The sequence below is a fragment of the Etheostoma spectabile genome, chromosome 6 (assembly GCF_008692095.1).
Source record: "Etheostoma spectabile isolate EspeVRDwgs_2016 chromosome 6, UIUC_Espe_1.0, whole genome shotgun sequence".
Taxonomy (NCBI): Eukaryota; Metazoa; Chordata; class Actinopteri; order Perciformes; family Percidae; genus Etheostoma; species Etheostoma spectabile.
In genome coordinates, this window is record NC_045738.1 from 30,026,776 (window position 1) to 30,044,133 (window position 17,358).

Here is a 17,358-nt window from a genome sequence, read left to right on the forward strand (position 1 = left end):
GAATGGCGGGTCAGTGGAGTTGCACACATTGTGTATATGAAATGTCTGTATCGTCACTGCGCTGCCTTTTTATGAAATATGATATTCTGGCCATGGGTCACATCTCTCACCCAGTTCCAGAAGGATCCGTCTCACAGTATGTTACTCTACCAACTGGAGTTAGTTGCATTCAATAACTTCTTCTGTGTTTTTCACCGTGGCCGTTGCAATAGCAGATAGTTTACCAGCGGAAATACAGGTTTGCCTCCAATGCTTACCAATATTTTATTTTTTTTATTTATCCTTTATTTAACCAGGTAATACCCATTGAGATTAAAAATCTCTTTTGCAAGGGAGACCTGGCCAAGATAGGCATCAAAATTACATCACATCATTACATACATACAAAGACACACACATGAAAACCAAATATGCACTTACAATAAAATCTCAATTAAAACATTGACATGTGAGGGAGTCCAACTCAAAGCTTCTCATTTTCAGCTTAAAAATACTCAAAGGAACCAATTTACTAAGTTTCAAGTTCTTCTGCAGCAAATTCCATGTAAAGGGAGCAGAGTAAGCAAAGGCCTTTTTACCCAGCTCAGTACTGACACGTGGGACAGAAAACAAGACAACAGCCTGAGAACGGAGAGAGTAATGACCAGTACTTTTCTTCATAAGTAGTGAACATAAATAAGATGGAAGCGCACCAAGAATAGCCTTATATATAAATGTATACCAATGACAAAGCCTCCGTGTAGCCAAGGCAGACCACCCTACACGAGAATACAGCTCACAGTGATGGGTGTGAACTCTACAATTAGTAATAAATCTCAACGATGCATGATAGGCTGCGTCAATCATCTGAAGGCATTGAGCAGATGAATGCATATATAGTATATCACCATAATCCAGCACAGTTAAAAAAGTTGATGCCACTAACCGTTTTTTAACATTAAAAGAAAAGCACAGCTTATTTCGAAAGTAAAAACCCAATTTTAGTCTCAACTTTCTCACTAGACAGTGAACATGAGGCTTAAAAGATAGGCAGTCATCAATAACAATACCAAGATACTTATAAGTTATATATACAGCTGCTTTAGTTACAATTAAAACTGTAGACGAATATCAGAAGTGTGGACTGGCGCTGTGTGAGAGTAGAGCAGAGATTCAACACAGGCACGGCTTTACAGAAGAAATGGGTCATGTAACAAAGAATTAAAACATATCGATAGCCTATAAACATTGCAGCGGGGGCGAGGACATTAGGTGCACCGGTGCAACCTAGAGGAAAACTAATACTCCAATCGAGCCCTGTGAGCTAACAGACGCTAACTAGCACCGACTAGCACTGGTCACTGCTGTTGTCTGAAAAACAACAGACGGGACAAAATGTTGTGTTTACTAGTAAACTGGTAAACCGTATAACCGACTGCTATCTGTTGACTTTTCCTCCCATTACTCTGTCCTCTGTGACTGTCTACATCTAGAAACTAAGCTGCACGGTGCAGGGAACAACTCTGACTGGCTCATGAGCAGACAGTGGTTTACGGAGCGGTAGATTGGCTTTGCAAAAAACTCAGCGTTCTATGAAATGACGCATTTAAAATAGTCGCTCGATCACGCAAATTTGATCGTGGGAAGTAAAAATCGTGATTGTGATGAAAATTTGATTATGGTGAATTATTGTGTGTTGTAGCAGTGTTTTGCCATTGAGAACGAGCTAGCATGCTAGCGCTAGCATGTGTTGCGGTTAGCCACCTCGTCTCGACTAGTGACGTAGAGAGCCGTGCAGATTTTTAACAGCTCACCTGGAGACTGAAGGCAGAGGACATTCAGAAACCTCTGTCTCACTCAAAACAGCATGGAAAGTTTTTTTGTGATGTCTATTTCATTCATAAAATTACTATGGTTGTACGTTAGTAGCCGACATTAAATAACGTCCCTCTTCCATTTAGCACAGATGTTTTATTCCTTTTAGTCCGTGTTTGTGGTGTGTTTGTGGCCTACTATTTCATTTTTTCTTGTCCCCCTGTAGTAAAATTGATATACATAATTCCACACACCTTTGATTAGACATGTCATTTACTGCCTTTAGTCACCGCAGGTAATGATAACTGTTCGGGGAGCACGGCCCCTTTACATGTTGGGAATGCGTGATGACGTGGGACGTTATGGGGTTGGCATTAGGCTTAGCGCCTTATTCTGTTTTTATGTTTTTTTTCCTGTAAAATAAACGGGCCGCGCTTTTCTTGTGCTCAACATGAGAAATTGTCTCTGGCATCTTGCTGCAATTTCCACACCCCTGTAGTTGTGTGAAGCGTTCTTGGGTTTCATGAAATTTGTTATATAAATCTAAATTATATTACATTGGTTGTTACAACTCGTAACGTTAATGCTTTTGCTCGTGACACAGTGACAGTGATACCTGGTTTACCTCATGATACATCCAAAGTAGGCCAAAGCAGCAACACTTGAAATGCATAATGTATTCTCTTATTGTAAATTAATTACTTTCTGTCCGAGCACAACATTCATCGCAACTATATGACCTCACCGTAACGCTAACTCAGTATTCTACAGTGGGCAGTACATCACAGTAAAGAAAATACCTTTACAACAGCAGGTTTGGTAAAAACACTACAGCTTTTGTCCAGAGGGGCCGCTGGACACAACACCAACTGAAAGTTACTGTTACTCCCAGATGTGAGTTGAGTGCAGATTTGAGTCGCGCATGCTCAGATTTAAACGTTTTACGGCATAACGTGTCATACTGAAATTTGTGAAATCCATCAAATAATAAACTTTTCTCATTACAAACAATAACAGAAGATGGGAATCATTTCAAATACGTTTTAGCTATCTAAGATTGTTTGATTGCTAACAATAGCTCAAAACGCCATTCAACTGAAAGCCTTTGTTGTGTTTGATGCTAACTTGTAGCTAAGCTACTAGCCATTTCAAAAATGTTTTATCTATCTATGGTTGTTTGATTGCTAACGTTAGCTCAAAATGCCATTCAAGTGACAGCCTTTGTTGTGTTTGATTGCTAACTTGTAGCCAGCAGTGAACAATATAAGCACCAATAGGCACTTTTAAATAATTTTCTTTCTTTATTGTTTGAAGCTTTGCGCACCTTTCATATGAACAGCTGACAGGTTTCTGAAACTGGGCTTAGGTCCTTGAACACATTGTGATGACAGATTCAACAATGTTGCCAGGCATCAGTCTGTTGAATAAAATGCACCTCTCTCATCGTAAACCTAACCTTGACTGGGCGTTCCTTAATGACTTCACAGTGTTTCTGTCTTCATAGAAATGAAGAATCAGTCAGTTGTTGCCATACAATTAATTATTAAATCCTTGTACTACCAGTTTGAGTGATTTGTTGTGGCTATAAAATACAAAATGTGCTTTGGGCACTCCCATTACTGAGCTTTAGTGCAATTTGATTTCAATAACCCAACCCATGTGTAAAATACATGAGCCATGGAGGAAAAAGCACACAACATGGTGCCTAATGTTTACACCAAACCACCAAGCAACCGTAAAATAAATATCCAAACAAAACAATCAGGCCATTTAAAAAAAAAACTGTTGAAAACAATGTGAATGCATCTGGTTGCAGTGCTGTTGTTTTGTGCTATTCCGCCTAGTAATTTAAAAAAAAAAGACAAAAACAAAGCTGCTGTACAATATAAGCCACAAAGTACTAAAAAGCCACATTACACAAAATACAAGACAAAACTCATAGAAGATAGAATGGCATGTGAGGACGTTTTTAAAGTAAACGTGACGTGATGTCAGGACAACAATTCACACCAACTAGTAGTTGCCTTGTCTGTATGTAATTATCTTCTATGTATATATATCACACTTCTTTCTTCAAGCGATATTATTTCACTAATGAAAAAAAAGAAGTAGCCACTTTTTTCAGTTAAACCTTGTTTTTTTTAATTGTATTGTTGCAATCCAAAGGCAAACTGGTAACAGGGATGATTCCAGGATTTTAAAGTGGGGTGGCAGATCTGAATATAATACACATTTTGGATAGACTTGGACGGCATTACTGGCAACACCCACTAAAACAGAATTTTGGTTTATGCCATTGGAGAAAACAAACCATTAGTTAATTAATTTTTAGCGATAAATCTTTACCCTTTGTCATATTTATGATCATTTTTTGCTTGGAACAATGCTGAAAAGTTGCTGTGTGGCGTTCTGTGCCTCTAATAAATTAAAAATCACTTGTTTGTGAAAAATTCCCCTTGTCACAAGTGCACTTCTCTTTACCATGTGACAAGCGATTTCACTTCTTTTTTTTAATTGCAATATGACTTGGCACACACAACAAAGCTTAAGTTCAGGGTGCAGCCTTTTATATAATACTAACAAGTAGTTATCTTTATCTTTATTTATGATAAATACAAAGCCAAAACAGACAGATACATACACCACATGTTCACTGAGGTCTGCATTATGTAGCTGCTGTGCACAATTTGACAAAGTAGTTTTAAGATTTTTTTTTCTAGATTTTGTGTCAAATATGAATTAAGAAAAATACTAATTAAGTTTATTTCATGTACTGTATGTTTTACCCAATGTTTCTTTCTTTTTCTGCAGACTGTGGTTATTATTGTTGTAGCCTTATACAATGTACTGCACACCATTACTGCTGTCAGCACAAATGCAGAATAAGCTGCATTACCACTTTGTCCTCAGTAAACAGAGGAATTAAAAGACATGGGAGATGGGTGCAATGCTTTGATGTTGGTAAACACTACAGTTGTGTAACTGGTAGCTGACCACTCAGTCCCAGCAAAAGTGCCATTCCATGCTAAACTGTCACAGTGGCTACACATTGTGTGGTAGAATTTAACTGCTGAGGTTGTTTTTGTGTCTATCAGGGCAGGTTGTCATATAGGCTGTAACCTGTAATTACTTTTAATCCTCCTAGGCAATCAACCTTTGGTCCCTGTGTCAGTCCGTGCCTGACACAAATGTCCTCGGAGGGGTTTCATAAGGGAAGCACCAGCTCTCTGGCAATAATCATAATTCCTCAATAATACACAATAAACCCCATTTAGCGGTGTGTCAGTTGGGACCATATAATACCATTAGTAATAGGAGTAATACCATTGAAATTAAGAAAAACTTGTCAACTGTGATCTATTCTCCTCTGGTCATGCTTTTACTGTACTCACCTATCCTATGGATATTACACAACTGACCACTGAGGAGTGTGAAACTATCATCCACACCAGAGCTACGTGTCTCATGTGTGGCTGTAAAGCATGAGCCTACAGACATAGCTCACTCTCTTGGTGTTTAAATTCAGAATTGTCAATTCTACTCCCATTAACAAAACACAATCAAACATACAAGCAGTCACCCCTGGTTTGACAAGTCTTAGAGCACTTCCTCAGTTTTAAACTCTCTGCCACCACCTGGTGGATGCAACGAGGTTTCTGATTTAACACTGTTCTGTGTGCTTTTCTAAAGCACCGTCACATTTACCTGTATAGAATATACAGGTAATTGGTGTGTCTCTCTACAGGATTTGGTGGACTGGCGGAAGCCGCTGGCATGGCAGGTGGGCCACCTCAGAGAGAAATATGATGCGTGGGTTCACCAGCCAGTCGACAGACCAATCAGACTGTTTGGAAACCCCTTCCTGGAGGCCAGCACCAAGACTTCATGGTAAAAGACACCACACGTGTGTGTGTGTGTGTGTGTGTGTGTGTGTTTTCTCTGGTATATGTGGCTATAAATGTATATGTGTATTTAGGAACCAGGGAAAGAATTTTGAATGTGCTTTACAGTATTTTACAGCGATAGAGGAATGATGTAATTATTTCAAATGAAATGTAACCACAACACTCATAAGACATACAGTAGATGTGCACATGCTTGAATGTGTGCCTGTTGATGTGCGTGTGTCCCTCTCTTTCTCTCCATAGCCCACCTCCTGTGAGTGTGTGCGTGTGGGTACATTTGTGTGAGTGTACAGTCAATATGATATTTATGAAATATGCATTCAGTTTCATAGACTTGAAAACAAAACTTGGCTTGATTTTTACATCTTTGTCCATTGCTGAGGTTTCCACATATGAATGTGTGAAATTCTCAGGTGCCCTTATAAGTTTGATGTAAGCCGATTCTGCAGTTTTTGCAATTGAAGTGTTGCTGCAGCAGGGGACTTGTTGACTCTGCTATTGTGTCTGTTCACTAATTCCCAACCAGTAGTATTGTACTGATCATAGATAACGGTGTCCCTTTATTAATACATTTGGGACATGGGCTGTGGGGGTGCGTCAGACAAAACAAGTTTGGGAACCACTATACTAACATTCAAACAGTTTTTGACAGTGATTCCTTAGCCTATTTTAACACTGATAGCTTAAGATCTGTTTCACCTTCATTCACTATCATACAATTCCCCACAGTCACACAGCCGTCAAGTTCAACAAGCAGCTACACTGGAGAGGCTGGTGGTTTCAAGATCAGCTTCAGAGTCCCTATTACGGGAACACAGAACATTCATTTTTCACTTTACCTTCTTCAGTTTTTTCAGCTTGTCTAAGATCCCTGTTCACCTGGCCATTTGGCTGCATCACCCTTAATATGATAGAGTAGAAAATATGAAACAAACATGGTAGAAAGGACATTTATTTTATTAAAAAGATTAAGAGTATGACCGTATTGCTATATGCTCTCTTGCTACAGGTACTGGGTGCCAGTGGTGTGGATTCCTGTTGTGCTGTATTTCACTTGGCACTGCTACACCACCCTGGCTAAGGGCACCACCAAGCTAGAACTCACTTCAGGTATAACACACACACACACACACACACACACACACACACACACACAAACACACACACACACACACGTGCCTGCCTTCACACACAGCCATATTACAATGCATGTTGACATTATGAAAACCTTAGCACCAGACATTCTTGAACACTTTCATTTTCAGTTTAGTTCCCATCCACATTCTCAGTTTTGTACGCACACAACAGAGATGGGAAAAGTACTCACTTTCCGTACTTAAGTAGAAGTACAGATACTTGTGTTAAAAAATACTCTGGTAAAAGTAGTACTGATTAAACTTCTTTACTCAAGTAAAAGTAACAAAGTACAGGCTAGGAAATTTACTTAAAGTATACAAGTAAAAGTAGCCTTGCGAATGACAACAATGTTTTATGCAAAGCTACCTGGAGCACACAAATGTTACCAGAGAGCATGTTGAGGAACTTCAGTGGACATGGAGAACAAAGTCTTTATATGGCAATGGCTACATTTTAAATGGATGTCTGCCAATAGGCCTAAAACATAACATATATGATTATTATGACAGAAACTGAGACTCCAGGTCAATAAGATTCTGACTCATTAGCAAGATATGAATTCAGTTGTGATTCTGTGAGAATTCACAGATCCAGTTTCTATTTGTTATCTTCTCCCTAACATTTAAATTAATCTACATGTACGTGAGTGCGCTCAAATATGGCTTCTGGAAAGAAAATAAATGGTTAAAATATGAATGACTAAACAGACATTAATTAAGAAGGTCCCCAGCACATTGGCCAGGAGTCCTTCTTGATGTCTACTGTCTCAAACATCTCTCTCAGATAAGGTTGAGGATGATGGGAATGTCTTGCTGTTTTCTTCATTTTCAATCATGTCGCCCTCCATACTACTATGTGCTAACGTTAGCGCCATCCATGCTACTATGTGCTAACGTTAGCGCCCTCCATACTACTATGTGCTAACGTTAGCGGCATCCATGCTACTATGTGCTAACGTTAACATCAAGGCACAATGCTTTGCTGTGAATTAATGCAGAAAGCAGAATCTGTTGAGTTGTCTTAGTCGTGCGTCAAATGCAACGTACAGTAGATGTATTCCCATCCACTTAGACTGAATATGGTATTGATGACGTGAACAATAATAAGGATAACTCCAGTGAAATGATGTGAAAGTTGAGGACTAGATTAGGACAGGATTAAAGCTGATTCTGGTTTCCAACTTGGCCCCAGGTGCGTCTGTTAAAACAGACAGAGACGACTTCTCTCTAGCTAAGTTTCCATCCACTTGTCAATTGAATTACAGTATCTGAAGTTGAAGCTGTTGAAACTGTTGATGCTTCATTAAGACCAACGTGCAACCCAGCTAACAGGTGAAGAACACACCAAAACCACTAGCTAACTTTAAATGTGAAGAACTATTGACCAGTAACAGGCTTAAGTGACTGACAACATGAGTTATACGACTTACAGTTCTCAAGGAGGCACACACACAATCTCAGCTGATTATCAGCTGATTGACAGCTAGTCCCCTTTTCATTTCTCTCACTTTTTTCTCTGTGTAGCGCGTGTCCGCGCTATTGTCCGACATGACAACCTCTTGTACAAAACTAAAGTAACGAGCCAGTTTTGTAAAATGTAAGGAGTAGAAAGTACCGATATTTGTGTTAAAATGTAAGGAGTAGAAGTAAAAAGTCGCCACAAAAATAAATACTAAAGTAAAGTAAAAATATCTGAAAAATCTACTTGAGTACAGTAACGAAGTATTTGTACTTTGTTACTTCCCATCTCTGGCACACAACAATACATCTTTGTTATCTTCATTTTCATGCCCAGTTAATTTGTGTATATATCTACAGTATGCAAATATGTGTGTATGTGTGTGTGTGTGTGTGTGTGTGTGTGTGTGTGTTCCCAGACTTCTCTATCCCGATCCATGAGCACTTTTTCCCGCTGCTCTTTTTGTTGGGCTGGTTCTTGTGGTCATTGGTCGAGTACTGCATCCATCGCTTTGTCTTTCACATGAAACCTCCAGCTCATAACTACTACCTCATCACTCTGCACTTCCTCCTGCATGGACAGCACCACAAGGTACAAACACACAACGCCACTGAGGCTGAGGGACAGGGCAGGTCTCACGGACCTTAAACTGGTTCTATCATAAACTTTTTTTATTATGCATACTTTATGGCACAGTCAATGAATAGCGTTATATTGGTGAAACAACTGTCTTCCTATTCCTCATAGTGTCAGTTTCACATTGACTTCTGTTTTCTGAATGCAAATGGAGGATTATCACTATTTAGAATTAACATCAATGATTATGATTTTCTTAAAACAAACAAATGCATTTTGTGCTTTTGAAACCCCGAAAAAAATACAGATACAGGACTGTCAATTTGTGTTAAATAATTCATTTTTTTGTGGTAGTTTCTGTCTGTTTCTTCTCTGTATAATTAAATTAGATTAAATAGACTCAGCACACATGCAGAATATACAAGAAATAATAAATAGGATAGAATACAAGAACAAATATTCCAAAAATATAGATAAATGGGAAGATTGTACAAATGTATATACAATTTGGAAATAAAAATGTAAAACTACTTAAATAGTATTCATAAAGTCAAATGTCTCAGTGTATGATGTCTGTCTCCACAGTCTCCGTTTGACGGCTCTCGGCTGGTCTTCCCCCCCGGCCTGGCCTCCTTAATGGTGGGAGGTTTCTATCTGTTCCTCTGTAGCACGTTGCCAGTCATCATCGGGACATCAGTGTTTGTCGGAGGACTGTGTGGCTACGTGGTGTATGATATGATCCACTACTACCTTCACTACGGCTCACCAAAGAGAGGCTCGTATATGTACAACCTGAAGGCCTACCACGTCAAACACCACTTCGAGCACCAGAGAGCAGGTGAGCTCTGGAAACCAGAAAGCAGACCGATCCCAGACGACCTGAGAGGTCCATTCATTGTCATAAACCAACAGTAGTATTTAGAATTCAATTCTTTTGAGACACAGGAAGCCAGTGTAAAGACCTCAGAACTGGAGTGATCCAGTAAACTTGATCTTAGTGACGACTCCAGCAGCAGAGTTCTGAATCAGCTGCAGTTGATTTTTTAGGGAGACATTGTTAAAGTAGTCAAGTCTACTGAAGATCAAATCAAGGACAAGTTTTTTTTTTTTTTTAAATCCAGCTGAGACATAAATCCTTTAACCCCTGATATATTCTTAAGGTGATAATAGGCTGACTTTTGTAATGTGGCTATTGAAATTACTACACCTAAACACACATAGGCCTTGGACCAAGGAAGATACTATGGAATAATTAGGTTTGATTCTCCTTGCTTCTGTTTTTGACTGATCTATCTAATGTAATCTATTTTTCTCTGTCCAGGTTTTGGAATCACCACCACGTTCTGGGACCACCCCTTCAAAACAGTCATCCCTGATGAGAAATTCTAACGCAGAAATGGCTCTCCTGAAGGGCCATAGGACTTATCAACCCTCCTGAGCAACCAGCCCACATCCTATAAGGAAACAAGACAAAGGAGGAGGTTCCACTTCTGCTGACTCCTTGGCCATTGCAACTAATTCATTGCACCCATACTATATCACATATCATCCTGCTTTTTTACTCCAGCCAACCACACATTTTTGCGTTTTGTTTATTTGTGGACCAGTCCGCACTGTTACCACACTGTGATCATTGCTGCACAGTTGTAAGGCCTTTTTGTGCCATTTTTTATAACCAAACCAACATTTACTACTGCTGTGCTCCTCACAGCACTGACCTCACCCGCCAAATCATCACCTGATACCCATTCATGTACAGCTAGGAGGTGGGCTATGAAGAGAAAACTTGCACACCAACAAGCATAAGCACATGGATAGTTGTGGTTAAATTGAATTTGAAGGAATTACATGTTTTCTTTGTTGCTGTAGAACACTGCACATTCAAAACTCAAAAACTGGTAAACCAACTCAGGAAAGAAACATCTGTATCCTTCCTCCACATTAACTCATCACTTCTTCTCTTTTTGCCGTCGATCACTAAGCTACCCAGATGCGCTGCTACACTCTGTTGCACTGCAAGTTTGTAACGGTCAACAGAAGTTCCCTCCGCCATGTTTGGCCTTACTGTAGTTTTTAAACAGCTGTGAACCAATAACATTTGGTTTCAGATAGCTGAACATGCTGCGATTTATTTGGCCATTTAGATTTCATTTATTATCAGCAAAGCTGCAGATATGAAAGTATACTGTAGGGCACTAATGCAATGTACTGTTGATGTCATGTTAAGCAGAGCCTGGAATGTGGAGATATATTTTTGCGAGTCTTTTGTAATATTTCCTCCATCTTCTTTTCTTTTTGTCATTAATGATACAACAAAGATGTAGAAAACTATTTTGTAAGATGCTTTATACAGAGGAGGAGATTCTTTTTGCACCAGCTTTTGTCAGAGAGAGCAGATATTTTCTTATTGGTTAGACATTATGAAAATACATGTAGATGTAAAGATGGATGGATGTAGAGCGTTTGAGGGACAGAGTTAAAGGCATGAAGCCAGCCTGTCAGACTTCCTGCTGTGGGGATCTCTGGGTCAAAGGTCACAGGGTTTATTTTACCAGACCCCCCTCCAGGTCTCTCTCCATTCTAATAAAGCCAGTGTCTTTAGTGGCCCTGCAGATCCCCGCAGGATGACGATGGATCAGCCATCTGACTGGACAGCAGCACGTCTTGATAGTGACTTGCGGATCCTTAAAATGTCTCTTCCAAACACTCGACAACTACACTAATAACTACAGCAGAAGATACTTAATTAAAACCATTTATATAAATATGTAGAGCACAGTGGGAATATACTACAACGGCAGAAAATCATTTTTTTATCCACTTTTCTAGTTTAAAGAAAGACTCTGCTACATAATATATATGTACATACATTCTTACAGATGTGAAATAACATGAAGACTATTTTAATAATAATAATCTAAGAATAGTAAAATAATAATGCACTAAAATTGTTTTATTTGCAAATCTTTTTTTTTTCTTAACATTCAGTGCTGCAATAATAATTATGTCTTCAGATAAACCTTAAGAGGACTATACTGTATGTCACCAAAACTCTTTCTTATAAAAACCAGTTGAATAGGTTTCACCAGGGCTCGCAGGATTAAGCTACAACTGCACCAAAATGTCAAACATTGTTTATATAAAACCATAACACTGTCTGTCTTACACTGTCCAGTTGATATCAATGTTTAAAGCATCATGAAAAAAATATTTAATATAATGAATATGTATCACAAAGCCATTGCTTCACAAAGAACCAAAAAAATGTTGGTGATGATGAAGATAGTGAACACCATAATAGTGATAATTAGTGAAATAATGCATACTGATTGTGTTGGCTGCTTGGCAAAGTGAAATGATTCACCCGTTGGAATAAATTACATACTCATCTTATATAGGTATATTTATATGATACAGATAAAGGACCATAGCTTGTAAGCCTTGATTCTGACTGGTGAACTTTTCCTGTTGCTAAATTATGCAGCGTACAATTTCCTAGATCTGTTTACTATAATATGTATTATAACTTTTATTTTGGAATTGTAAATGTCTATGCAAATGCTGGCCTATTTGTAAATAATAATAAAAAAGCCTGTATAATTCTGATGTCCGTCTGTCTTGCACTTTTTGTTTGATTGCTGGTTATTACATTTATAGGGGCACTCATAAATTAGATTATTAATTTATATAGACTTTATTACAATTTTACAAATTAAATTTACAACATTTAATTATATTGTCTTAAAAGAAGGGTTAACGTTACCTCTCGTGATAGGCTATTGAATTCCCCATGTTCATGAAAGTAGAACAATCTAACACATTTTCATCAGTGAAATGATATTCCACGTTTTTAGGTTCGGCAATTATTTCGCATGAACATCCAAAAGCAGCACAAGAGCATAGACTGTAAGTCCTTTGTTATGAGTCTCTATGGTAAGAAGGGGTCTTACTCAGACTGTATAGGATACGACCTTAGACACAACACTGGTGGACTCAAATGCACGACTCGTTAAACAGAAGAAAGTTTAACAAAATATTTACTTGGCAAATAGTTCAAATAAAGAAAAGCGCTGACTTAGAAGATAAAAATCAAAAGTCAGGGTCTGAAACGAGAAGAAAAGTGAATACAAAATAAAACAGGAAGTGCACAAAAACTAGACATGAGTTACTTAACAGTGGACAAAGCATTCGGTTCGGCAAAATGCTGCAAATAAGGAAATGCCTTAAACCTGTAACCTATCTGAATTCCAGCAGGGGGCGACAAGTGGTCGGGGTCGGTTTCTGTAGAAGTCTGTGAGAACGTGACCCACTTCTTACTTGATTTATTACCTCAGTAAACATTTTCATAATGAGTTTATGGTCTCACTTGTTAGTTTTAAGTCTTCTGCAACACAGAACAGGTCGTGGCTATGATGTTAATGCCAGTGAAAGTGTGTCATGTAACATAGAGTGTAAAGGCTCCTCCCTCACTCCTCCCTCTCGTCTAAAATCCTCACATCTGCAACCAGTATGGCTGTGTCCATAATGGCAAACTCTCCTACGGATAACAGATCTCCACAAACCAATGGGCAACGTCACACGTGCTCTGTCCACCAATTTTACACTCAATGGTCTTATCACCTAAAGAAAATATCAAATGGTAATAAATGCTATACCTAGTGGAATTCTTCAACTAATGAAATGTCACTCAGAGAGTCAAGAATGGGATCCGACCTTCTTTGTTGATGGAATAAACATTAAAAGTCATAAGTGTACCAATAAACGTATAAGGAATTACTTCTACAGCAAAAGGAAAATCACTCCACGAGGAAAATTAGTTTGGAACTCTTTATATTTCAACATTCACTGGGAATCAACATGGCTTCTACCATACACGTTTGTTATCCCCAATAAAGTGAAAGAATTACATTTCAAAATACTGCATAATATTTATCCCACTGACGAATCTATTCCAGCTGGAATATATTCCAGCTGGGAGGAGGCCTCGGGGAAGACCCAGGACTAGGTGGAGAGATTATATCTCCAACCTGGCCTGGGAACGCCTCGGGATCCCCCAGTCGGAGCTGGTTGATGTGGCTCGGGAAAGGGAAGTTTGGGGTCCCCTGCTGGAGCTGCTGCCCCCGCGACCCGATACCGGATAAGCGGATGAAGATGGATGGATGGATGGATGGATGGCTGTGGACAGTAAATGTGAATTTTGTAAAATTGAAGAAGAAACTATTATACATCTATTCTGGGAGTGTCGGTTCTCTGTGGAATTCTGGAAAAAAAATTGAAATTTTTTTAACTATTCAAAAGAATCGCCAAATTAAATTAGAAGCAAAAGATGTTATTAAATATGATCACAAAAACAAAAAATTACACAGGATTGTCAATTTACTAATTCTACAAGGGAAATTTCATATCCATAAAGAAAAATTTGCTAAATCGCGACCAGCTTTCACAAATTTTCAATTCAATTTTATTTATAGTATCAATTCATAACAAGAGTTATCTCAAGACACTTTACAGATAGAGTAGGTCTAGACCACACTCCAGAATTTACAAGGACCCAACAGTTCTAGTAGTTTCCTCCAGAGCAAGCAACAGTGCGACAGTGGCGAGGAAAAACTTCCTTTTAGGCAGAAACCTCGGTCAGACCCAGGCTCTTGGTAGGCGGTGTCTGACGGGCCGGTTGGGGTTAGAATGAAGAGTGGCAATAACAAAAAAACAAGACAAAGGAGGAGGTTCCACTTCTGCTGACTCCTTGGCCATTGCAAGAAGTGAATTTTGAAACTTTTGTGAGTCTATCCAAATTATTAATAATAAGAAAACTATCTATATAGCTGTTCTACTGCAAAATTTTAAGGAATTATAATTATATACCCTTAGCCCATGTCATCTTGTCAGTGTATTGTATTTTGTGTCTTTGATGTTTATGTTTTAATTCACTTTTCTAATTTTTATTTATTTGTATATATATATATTTGTTCTTTATTTTTTATGGTACCCTATAATGTTCACTGGATAGAAATGAAAATGTATTATTTATTTTTTCTTTTCTTTTTTTCTTTTTTTCCTGATGCCAAATTGTTTAATAAACATTTAACATGTCTGTAAAGTTTAAAAATAATAATAATAATAAAAAAGAAATGCAGTCAATGGTCTTACTCCGACTCAAGATGGTGGCGGCAGAAACGCGTCTCACGTAACGTATCTAGTTTTTGGGGTTTTAGCTTGCATCCTTAATGTTGCACCACTGCCATCTTTTTCAGTGAAATGTCGACAACTCCATGGACTGCCATGAAATTTGGTAGATTAGATGTTGGTGATACTACCAGGTCAACAGTGGTCTTTGTCCAATATTTTTGTTTATGATGTCATCTTTGCAAAACTAATGACATTCCTGTCAACCTCAGTTAAAGTTTGGGTTTGGTGCTAATTAGAAAACGCTATCATGCTAACATGCTAACCTAAGATGATAACATGGTTCATATTAGCTACTTAATATTAGAATAGAATGCAATGCCTTTATTGTCATTATAAACAAGTGCAGTACCTGTGCAACAAGATTGAAGCAACCCCTTTACAGTGTCAACACAAAATATAAAAATATAAAACATAAGTAGTGCAGAAGAAAAAAAAAGAAAAAAGGGAAGGTTAAAGGTGGCGCACAATTCCTGAGAGCAACTGTATACATATATAAAATAATAAGAAAGATAAAGCGTTTGTATACACATTAAGCAAATGATATAGTTATTGGTGTAGTAATTGAGTATTAAAAATTAGTAGGGATGAGCGAGTACAGCATTATCTGTATCTGTTTGCCACATGAATTATCTGTATCCGGATCCGTACTCGGACGGGGCGGGGCCTAAACCGGAAGTGGTCAGATTTAACCAGGAAGTGGGTCGGGTTCTCTTGAAATGTGCGAGGCTTTAACCGGTATGTTATTTAAGCATGCAATTGATATGAGTTGATCAAAAATTGTTATATTTATTGCTGATTTGAAAACTATTTACATGACAGCATCAAGCTTCAGATCAATGGTGTTGTCATGGTAACAAACAAACTATATACAGAACGTTTTGCAACAATGAATACAACACATGCGGTTGCAATTATGAAGTAAAATGTAATGAACAAGAGTTTTCATACTCAATATAACTTTCTTTTTTTAACTTTAAATTTTTTTATGATCAGTGTGATTTTTTTTTTTTGGTTCTTTTTATTTTTTTATTTCCACACCAGGTATGTGTGTGTGTGTGTGTGTGTGTGTGTGTGTGTGTGTGTGTGTGTGTGTGTGTTGTGTGTGTGTGTAAGAAAGTGACACAGAAAGAGAGGGGGCGGGGGCAGCTGACAGTAAAAAAAAAAAATCTCCGATGGCAGAGACGCAACGGGAGTCACATTTAAACCAAGCAGCATGTCTGAAACCCTCGTTCACCAGAAATCTACTGGTTACTATGTAAGGACTACAAACCCCACGTTCACCAGAAATCTACTGGTTACTATGTAAGGACTACAAACCCCACGTTCACCAGAAATCTACTGGTTACTATGTAAGGACTACAAACCCCACGTTCACCAGAAATCTACTGGTTACTATGTAAGGACTGCAAACCGAAGTTAAAAACAAACCTGAAGCTGAAGAAACCCTAAACGTTAACGGAACAGATCCGCAGACCCGACTGCCTGCCTGACGGAGCGGGAGAGAGAGAGAGAGCGAGCGAGCGAGCGAGAGCGAAAGAGAGAGAGAGGGAGAGAGAGAGAGAGAGGCCGAGGGAGCGCATTTCTCCATGTTCTGTGTGTGTGTGATTGATCCGAGCGGGTTTGTAGGCGGGGGGGGCGCTGTGATTATCACAGAACGCTGCGCGGCCAGTTGAGGAGTTGTATTCAATCCGAGCACGGATATTGACTCATATTACTCGGATAATACTTGTACTCGGCAAAAGTGCTCTATCCGTACCGGATACTCGTTTCAGCCGGATACTCGGATCACCCCTAAAAATTAGCATGTCATTGTTGTCATTGTGAACATATTAGCATGCTGCTGTTAGCATTTACTTCAAAGCAATGCTGTTCCTTACAGCCTTACAGAACTGCTAGCGCTGCTGTAGAATCCTATTTGCTGTGACACCCTTAATTCAAATAAAGGTCTTGTTACCAACCAAATGACACGGAGCATGTCTATGAGTTTTAGGTAGCTCATACAAAGTGTGATTTTCCCTTCTCAGTTTTTTCAGACTTTCAGACCTGAATATTTTAAATATATGTTATACAATAAATGTACAGGAATAAAATATGTTAGCAATGACTAGAAAGCAGAAGGCTGTATGGTATTGATCAAGCATTTGTGTTTTTTTAATCATTACTATTAGCCTAATTTGGTGGGGAGAAAGCTATGTCTGCCCAGATATGGTCTCTCCTATATCAGACTTGGGCTCCTAATTACAGTTAATGTGTTGGGCCGGGCACAATGTGCACGGGCTTGGATAGGGTCTTGATCTTT

The 17,358-nt window shown here is 38.6% G+C and overlaps 1 protein-coding gene and 1 long non-coding RNA gene across 2 annotated transcripts in view; one reads left to right on the forward strand and one right to left on the reverse strand.

Moving 5' to 3' along the window:
* The window catches only part of LOC116691156 (fatty acid 2-hydroxylase), a 60,102-nt gene extending 47,626 nt beyond the window's left edge, over positions 1-12,476 (forward strand). The window contains exons 3-7 of the mRNA XM_032518533.1: positions 5,540-5,682; positions 6,709-6,809; positions 8,713-8,885; positions 9,456-9,708; positions 10,192-12,476. Of these exons, the coding sequence (XP_032374424.1) occupies positions 5,540-5,682; positions 6,709-6,809; positions 8,713-8,885; positions 9,456-9,708; positions 10,192-10,259 (738 nt within the window). The 3' untranslated portion in view covers positions 10,260-12,476. The remainder of the gene's footprint in view (positions 1-5,539; positions 5,683-6,708; positions 6,810-8,712; positions 8,886-9,455; positions 9,709-10,191) is intronic.
* Positions 1-17,358, reverse strand: part of LOC116691164 (uncharacterized) — a 631,246-nt gene that overhangs the window by 608,021 nt on the left and 5,867 nt on the right. The gene's annotated exons all lie outside the window — the stretch shown is intronic.